Source organism: Propithecus coquereli, unplaced genomic scaffold (assembly GCF_000956105.1).
Source record: "Propithecus coquereli isolate 6110/MARCELLA unplaced genomic scaffold, Pcoq_1.0 Scaffold556, whole genome shotgun sequence".
Classification (NCBI taxonomy): Eukaryota; Metazoa; Chordata; class Mammalia; order Primates; family Indriidae; genus Propithecus; species Propithecus coquereli.
Window position 1 is genome coordinate 838,710 of NW_012151463.1, and position 8,812 is coordinate 847,521.

At 51.1% G+C, this 8,812-nt stretch overlaps 1 protein-coding gene across 1 annotated transcript in view; it reads left to right on the forward strand.

Annotated features, from left to right (window-relative positions):
- Window positions 1–2,407: 2,407 nt before the first annotated feature.
- The window catches only part of LOC105821030 (transmembrane protein 132D-like), a gene marked incomplete at its 3' end in the record, with an annotated part of 262,118 nt that continues 255,713 nt past the window's right edge, over window positions 2,408–8,812 (forward strand). The window contains exon 1 of the mRNA XM_012657651.1: window positions 2,408–2,777. Within this exon, the coding sequence (XP_012513105.1) occupies window positions 2,699–2,777 (79 nt within the window). The remainder of the gene's footprint in view (window positions 2,778–8,812) is intronic.

Sequence of the window (8,812 nt, forward strand, 5' to 3'; positions counted from 1 at the left end):
GGCTAGAGCTAAGGGACCTGGCAGGCCTCAGCAGACATCTCCCAGTCCTACGCTACTCCTTCCCCCACAATTAGCTGTGCTAATTACTCAAACAAGATTAGGTGTGTTCTTGAGAACAGTATACTGGTGAGAGAGAGCTAGAAGCCATTCTTACATCTTATTTTAGCCACCGAGTAAGTATCTGGAGTTGCAGCTTCCCAAGAAAGCTTCCACACCAAAGAGTAGAAAAAACTTTTGTCTACCCAACGATGCACAATGAAGAAACAGTTTAACATTTTAGGCAGCAGCTAGAATTTGTCAATCACCTTTTATTTTAAGGATACAGATACAAAAATCTTTTGTAATGACAAAAAAAAAAAAGGTATCTGATGATTGCAATTCAGGGAAAAGCCTCACTTTGATTTAGAAAAATATAAAGTGCTTGTTTGTAATAACGAACGAGGACTATTCGTTTCTAGTCAATAAATTCGAGAAGTCGTTTAAATATAGCCTCAGTTTCACATTAGAATGGGAGTGTGGCGTTGAGGAAGGGGCGTTGAGGAGGCATCTGGAGCAGACTGGCTCTGACCCTCAGAGGCCAGGGGAAGGGGTTCAAGGGAGGAAACCTCGGTTTCCGCTCGTGAAGGAGGGCGTACACCAGCGGCCCCAGTGTGTGTTCCTCCTCCAGGCATCATCAACATCACCTGGAATTTGTTGGGAATTCAGACCTCGGGTCCCGCGGACACCTGCTGAATCAGCTCTGGGGATGGGCCCAGCAGTCCAGGTTCGAACAAGCTGTCCGGGTGCTGCGGCCTCCGGCTTGAATTTCAGAAACAGTGAAATACACAGCCTTTTAGGTTCTCTGACATTCTTAGGAATTATACAGGAGAGAGATACAAACAGGATAGGTAGAAAGTTTAAGAAATAAACAAAAGAAAATCAGAAAGACATTCAGCAAAGCAAACGTAGAATAAAGACGTGCACAGCTCAAAGACAGTGAGCCCAGAAAGACCATCTTCTATAGAACAGCAGTGGGTTTTTTCTGATCTTCCTGGAAACTTTGAAAGCTAAAGACTCTTACAAGCTTTGGTGTATTTTTTGCAATCGCGGGCACATCGAGTAAAGCATCTATTGCTCCCTCAGCCAGATGGTAATAACCCATTTTTACCTACGGAGGTCAATTTGCCTCCTCCGATTTGGCGGTGGTTGGTTGACAAGATCGCTTAAAAATTCAGAACACTTTCCCTCGCTCTGATTTTTGCTCTGGTTAATTCAGAGACTCTCAGGGAGCAGAGCAATCACAGGTTGGGGCTCAGTGATCTTGGGTTGGGGGGTGTCTTGATGAGAGATTCAGGAAGCAGGACATGAAGAGTCTCGTCTTCTGTCTTCTCAAGGCAATGCTGACCCCGGTCCACTGGGCCCGCTGGGGAGTGAGACAATGAAATGCTTCCAGGGACAGTAACCGGGGTTTCGTTCTAGGGCGGGGCCTGGGCCCAGCAGGACCTCAGGGCGGCAGGTGAGAGGCCTGCGCGCTCAGATCTCTGGACGATGCCCCTCGCCTGCGGTCTGCGCGCTCACCGCCCGGCCAAGCGCCTTACACGCCCCCCGGGCCGGAGGGCCTCGCTCAGCCCGAGGTTTTTAAGGGCGAGGGAGGCGGATGGCCGCCTAGACACCTGTTGGGCGAGTGGGCGGCTCCCTGCTCCGGGTGCTCGCCGCCTCCCGTCCGCGCGCGCGGGGAGGGGCGGGGAGGCTGGGAGCGGCCGACCAGGGGGAGGTGGGATTTACTTTGCGGATTGGGGCTCCCGGCTGTCACTCCGAAAGGGTGGGGCTTTTTGAAAACAGGCAAATTTTTAAGGCAAAACCCCAAGCCCGCGCCGGGCACTGTGGCGGGCGCCTGCGCTCCGGATGCGGTCCTCGCCGAGCGGGGCCACCGCGCCGGCTGGCGGGCGGCAGCTGCGGCGGACGGCCGCGTCCCCGAGCCGCCGTGTCCTCCCCCGCGCACATCTGGCCCGCCTCCCCCGGGCGCAGGGGGGAGCCCCGCGTCTCCGGAGCCGGCCGTGCGCTCTGCGCGCCTAGAGCCCCGCGAGCCCGAGCCGGGCCCGGGGCCGGCGGGCCGAGGCGGCGGCCCGGGGAGCAGCTGCGGCCGCCAAACTTTGGGCGCCGGAGCGCGCGCGCGAGCGAGCCCCGGGGCGCAGCGGCCGGCCCGGGATGGGGGCGGCGAGCCAGGGCGCCCCGGGCCGCCCCGCGCGCCCGGCCACCCGCGCGGGGGCCTCCTCACAGCCTGTGCCCGCGCCCCGGGCGCCGCAGCCCCGCCGGCCCGCCGCCGCGCGCTTCAGCTAGCCGGGCCCGCCGCGGCCCCCTCCGCCCCGCGCCCGGAGGCGCCCCTTCCTGGGCCCCGGGGCCGCTCCTCGCTTCGGCGAACAGGAGAGGAGGTACCCCTCGTGGATTCAACAATTTTTAAGGACCCTGTCGGGGGCGAAGGGGAGGTGGGGTTTGCCTGCGCGCGCCACTCCGGAGAGCAACTCCGGAGCCCGCGCGGTCGCCGCCTGCAGACCCGGCCATGGCCCGGCGGGAGGAGGGCGCAGGGCGCCGGGGCCGCGCGGGCCCCTAGCCGGCCGCTCCCTCGCCAGCCGCGCTCCGGCCCTCCGCGCATCCGGACCGTCTCTTCTTCGCCCGGACGGCGCCGGGGAGCAGAGGACCTGCGCTCCGGCCCCCCAGGATGTGCGCGTCTGAGATGGGGACGCTGTGGCAGCGCTGGTCCCCGGTGCTCATCAGCCTGGCCGCCCTGTTTTCCAAAGGTGAGGAGGCCGCCGCCACCCGGGCCTGGGACCAACTTCGCTCAGAGTGAGTGGGAGGGAGTGAGTGTGTGGGAGGGAGTGTGAGTGTGAGTGTGTGTCTGTGTGTGTGTGTGTCTGTGTGTGAGTGTGTCTGTGTGTGCACGCGCGCGCGCCCGCGGGGGGGCAGCCAAGGTCCTTGCTGGCCCCTTGGCCGCACGCAGGTGCTTCCCCTGAGGACGAGGGTGGGGGGTCTTAGGTGAGGGACAAGGAGGAAATTCGCTGTTTCCAGAGGGTCTTTTTAATGAAGGGAGGGGTGTGGGAGGCCCCTGAGCAGAAAGGTGGCCTCCGGAGGGCTGAGCCAGCTGCCAGGGGAGCTGGTCGAGATGACCAGGAAGATTCCCAGAATTTGGAATTGACTTTCCCTGCTGGCACTGACCCGTCCCGACACAGTAATAATTTCTGAGCCCTCCTGGAGTAGGGGGTGGTAGTCGGGGCCTCACAGGCTGCTGAACGTGCGGCCCGGGGGTCCGCTCTGAAGGGGCAGCCCTGGTTTCAGTCAGCACAGGGTCTGGGCTTCCGCCTTCGGGAGCTGGTGCCAGCCCCACGGGGTGCAGGAGGAGTTTCAGCTGTCACTTGTGACCCGAGGCATCCCAGCAGGGCCTGGCCTGCGGCTGCCGGGGAAGGCAGAACTTCCCCAGTCCTCCTCCTGTCCCCTCTGTCAACGTCCCTGCCTGTCACAGGAAGAGCGAGTTGGGAAGCCCCTCAGCCAGTCATTCCTTGAAGAGAAATTGCTTGATTTGCACAGGAGATTGTGGAAGGGACCCCCAGTTCCTTCTCATTATTGATCAGGGCTGTTTATTTGTGTGTGGTTCCGCCACCAAGCTCCTCTCTCCTGTAGAGAAATCTGTGGGGAGGAGAGTGGAGCTTCTCAGCGGTCTCCAGTGTGTGCTGGAAATACCCTGCACACATATTTTCCGTGAAGCTTTGGAGACGAGATCTCTCTTGGAAACTTCGAAGCCAATTATCATGCACAGAATCTTTTAATTACATGAATTCTCTTTCTCTGAGTTTCTCCCAGCATCACTGGGGTTGTTTTGCTTTGGCTCTGATAATAGATTGAGACAGCTCACTTGTTGGGTTTTTGTGCCGGTACGATTGAGGAAGGGAAATTTATGTTCACCCTACTCTGCTGTCTTCAAAGTGCAGTCGAGATGGGCTCACATCTCCTAACGATGAGTTGGAACAATCCTGAGGACCAGAGCTTCCGGGATTTATGATGAGACAGGAAATCAAAGAAAAGGTTGATGAATTTGATGAATCCAACTCAGGCAGACGTGAGGTTAAAAAAAAAAAAAAAACTCCTAAATCCACAGCAACAACAGCTCAGCTGGCTTGAGTATTGCTACCAGTTATGTTTTCTTTTATTGGTTGTCACTTGGTTTTATAATAGGTATGGACTTCTCTGTTTTTATGCTGCAGTAACAAGGTTTTATTAAGAAAGGTAGAGCACAGCTTTGTAAACATGACCTAACTATTGTGTTTTCTCAGTTACGTACCTAGTTCTGCTACTGATTTCTTTATGAGACTGAGCAGTGTTGAAGAGCACTGTATTTCCCCTGATATTTTTGAAGTTTTTCGAGTGGAAACACTGAAAATGTCCTTAAATGAGGTACTCTATGCTGTAGAAGCCTGTTTTCTAGGTGTGCAAAAATCAGCTTGTGAATGATACTGTAAGCACAGCATGTGACATAGTCTGTGTGTTGAATTGGGAGAACTCAGCCAGATAGTTCAAAAGTGAATTGGTGATGTGTGGAAACTTTATATGGCAATTAGCTGGGTACTGAACACATGGCAGGTAATTCAGTGGTTATTCACAGTATGACAAAGAACAAGGAAATAATTAACACTCCTAATGTCATCAAATTGTATGAAATTGAGCTTCATGATGCAGATATAATTTATAAACTCAGGGACAGCTCAGTTCTTTTCCCAGTGTGTTCATGTTACCTCCCATCTAAGATTCTCTGAGCACCTGAAAGTTCTAAACCAACTTACAATCAAGTATAGACAACATTTTAAAGGATTTTAATTGGGAGTCAACGCACATCCAAGGTGGCCAATTTGTTTAGGGCTGATTGAAAAATAATTATTATCAAATATTAAATTATGTGTTTCAGCAACTTGTCTTTCCCAATAGGAATCCTTGAATGAAACAAAATGCACATTTTAATACCAGGCTAACGTCCTCATGTCCTACACATGTTTAAATTTCATGAGCAGAAAATCACTAGTCATAGAGCAAACCCACCCTATTACAGATCTTTTAAAAAACAAAAATAAAATTTCATTGCTTATGCTTCTATGCCCTTGGGACCTAGGAGCTATGGATGAAACAAAAAGTTTTACCAGCAACCTTGTCCTAGGGTCCCAAACTTTTCTGGAGAATGGCCTTACATCAAATTGTCAAGAGAGCTCGTGTCTTCTGTTTAAGATCTAACCTTTGTTGGAAGCCTGTCTTAGGGCACCATGGTGCCAGCCTGCAGATGAGTTTTAACACAGTGCTCTTAACTTGCTGAGAGGGGCAGGTGTGTGGAGGGTAGGTGGAGAAGAAAAATGAATGGGAAGGAGATTGGAGATGGGCAGAGAGCAAAGTGATTGTTAAATTCAAAATCAAGAAGGTTGCCACATGTAGGTCACCTGTCAACACCCTCACCTGCATGTACCTCTCCAGTTATTTTCTCTTGCAAATGTTGGTGGGAGGAAGATGCTCAGAGACCTGCTGCGCTGGTCCAGGAGCTGTGGCGGTGATGTGGTCCCTGCACCCAGGGCTGAGCTGGCCGCACGCTCTGCCCGCCTCCCACCCGGACCAGCCACCGTCCTGAAGAGCTTCCACGTTTAGGGCTTCTTGGCGGCAGAGGACCACCTCTCATTCAGGGAATGTTGTTCTCCAACAGGCCTGCAGTGAAACAAGCTTCCTTATACAGTGATACCTTCTCCAGGGGTCAGGGGCTTTCCAGGGAAGGTAAAAATATCAGGAAGGGAGCAAGTTGGTGGGGTGCATGGGTCTATGAGATGGGGAGGGGAAGAGGGAGGCTGACTATCGTTTAACTTCAAACTTTGTCAAAACTAAAAGGCTGAAGGATGGAAGGCCATTAAGGTTTATTTTCTCTGCATTAAAGAGTTAAATAAAAATATGATTATATTAAAACGTATGCATAGAAAGGTAGAATTCGAAGTTTGAGGATCTATTTAATTTAGTGTCATTCTAAATGCCATGAAAAAAATGAAAAAACAACACAAAAACTCCAAAAATATTTTTTTGTAGAAGCTGTTACTCTCCTTTATTTCTAATTAATCTATCCATTTGTCTATCACCCATTTATTTATCCAATCATTATTCATCCATCCATCCTTTTATCCATCCATCATCCATTTATTCATCTAACAAATATCAAAGGCCACGTGCTTTCGGTGGACACAGAACTCTGCAGGGACTATTTTCAGGTGCTGTGAGGATGCAGGATCTGGTACTGCGGGGTCCTTCAACCAGGGATGCTTAGCGCCAGTCTCTGTAGAAGTCAGAGAGCCACAAACCGTAGCTCCATCGCTGTAAACTGAAAGCTCAAACCTGGGCAGCCCCATAGTCATCCGTCCCCTCTTCCTCTCTCTCCTTGGCTCCCTCATTCCCTCCCTTTCGCTGCTGTGTGATCGTAACTTCCTTCTGAGCACAGCGAAGTGCCCCACACCGGGCTGGCGCGGGGAGTACGGCAGCGAGAGAAGAGCCCTCCAATAGATGTGGGCGCTGCCCTCGTGGGACTTGTAGTTCACGGGGAGATAGAGAAAAATGTCAAGTACACGAAGGGACCTAAACTGAGCACCGTGACCTGCTCTCCGAGGACAGAGCAAGTACCTGTGAACGCAGGTGCGACGGCATTTGACCTAGAGCAGCTGGGAAGACCCCCCTCATCTGGAAGATGGGCTGGTGTGAGCTGGGTGGAGGGGGCAGGATGTGCAAGAGGAGGGTTAGAAGAGTTACCGGGGTGAGAGAGCCGCAGAGAGCTCGGTGCTGCATGAAGGCGGACGATACGGTGTGGCCATGGGGCGAGGGCTGGGCGCTGGTCAACACTCTGTTTTACCCTCAAACCGTGCAGGTGGATGATGGATCCTGTGTCTCTCTCTTTCGTAGGCTGTGTTGAGGAGCTATGTCATTATTTTAAAAGCGGGAGGACAGGGATGGATTTTAACTCACACACACAGCATGCATAAGTTTTCTGTGGCTGCTGTAACAAGTTGCCACGAACGTGGTGACTTGGAAATTTATCCCCTCCTAGTTCTGCAGGCTGAAGTCCAAAATCAGAACCACCGGGTTGAAATCAGAGTCTGTAGGAGGCTCTCGGGGCTCATCCTTCCTCACCCCTTCCAGACCCTGGTGGTTCTTGGCTTGTGGCCGTGTCACTCAAACCTCCAAAGTGGAGTCCTCAGATCTCTCTGCCCTGTCCTCACACCACCTGCTTTCCCCGCGTCTGTGTATGAAACCTCCCCCTCCTCCCTCTTAAATGGATATGTGTGATTGCATTTCCAGCTCACCCAAATCATCCAGATAATCCCACATTTTAATTTGGTCACATCCTCCTCCTTTTTTCAATTTCCAAATAAGATGACAAACATTCACAGGTTCCAGGGATTTGGACGTGAATATCTTTTCGAGGGGCATGTTTTTCTCCCTTCCACCAGGTTGACATTCTAAAACTATTTTGTCTCTTCTTCTAAATTTTAAGTTCCTCTAGGGGCGACAAATGTGCATTTTTCTATCTTCGATTTCTCTCCAGTATTTAGGATGGTCCTTTGGACATTGCAGGGGTTCGATAAAATTTTTAAGCGTGCTTATGAGAGTATAAATTATTGCCTAAAGAACCTTTACCCGGCAGTAAAACGGCTCAATGCTGTCTTTTTCCATAATTCAAAGTCCTGCAGGAAATACTTTGGATAATAATAATATCAGCTAAATTTTTTGAGTAATTATTGTATGGCAGGCACTGCGCTGAGTGATTTATGAAGATAATTTTGGTGAATGTGCAGGTAAACCTCACGGGGTAGATAAATACTGCGACAGAAACTGAAGCTCAGAGAAGTTAAGTAACTTGTCAGAGGTATGACATCTCAGAAGGCAGGGAGGGTCTGAGTTCTGGTGCTGTGCCCACACCGCTAGCCCTTCTGTGACTTCTCATGATTGTATTTAATAACTAAGAACTAAGCCATTTTTCAGGCAAGAATTACATGTGAGGGCTTGCTGAGGGTTGGGTGCAGAGAGGTCTCCGTTTGAGTTTCTGCCCAGAGCCTAGTATATAGTTGACCCTCGATATTTGTTGAACAAATGAATAAATGAACGTCATGTTACTTCGTTTTCTCAGCCTTCAATTTTCCAATGGCAATCAGGGATAACAGCTGACATGGAGTATTAACCTATAGATTTAATTCCGAGACTGGCGGGAAGCTCGGAGAGGTTATCTGATGTTGTGAAATGTGCGTGGTTGTCTCTTACGTCAGGTTCCGTGAAGTTCTTCTTGAGGAATTTGCCCGGGTACTCAGTGAACTGTAGTTCGTGATCCGTTTGTCTGTCCACTTCACTGCCGTGCGTGGAGTCTCAGCCAGGGAAGACCAAGACGCGGCCTCTTGCCTTCCGGGATTGAAAGAGTGGGCACCGTAGTGATCGCTGGGAAATTGTGCAGAATGAGGAGGAAGCGTGTAGAATGAAGACAAATAAATATTATTCCCATTTGCAGAAGGAGAATGCTGGATTACGTGAACATACAGATTGGTGAGGTTGACTTTTGGTGCCATGCAGCAAGCGTGACTGGATTGGGGAAATATTTTGGGACCTCTAGCACAAGGAAGAGGAAGCCAGGTTGGACTTGTGAGATGAGACCAGTGACTCAGAATATCCTTTTATGAATTTTGTTATTTATTTAAAAAAAAAGATCTGCTGTGGGAAGAGTAAGAGTAGCCAGCAGCCGGAAGCCAGGTGCCACCTTCACCTCTGTTCTTTATTATTTTTT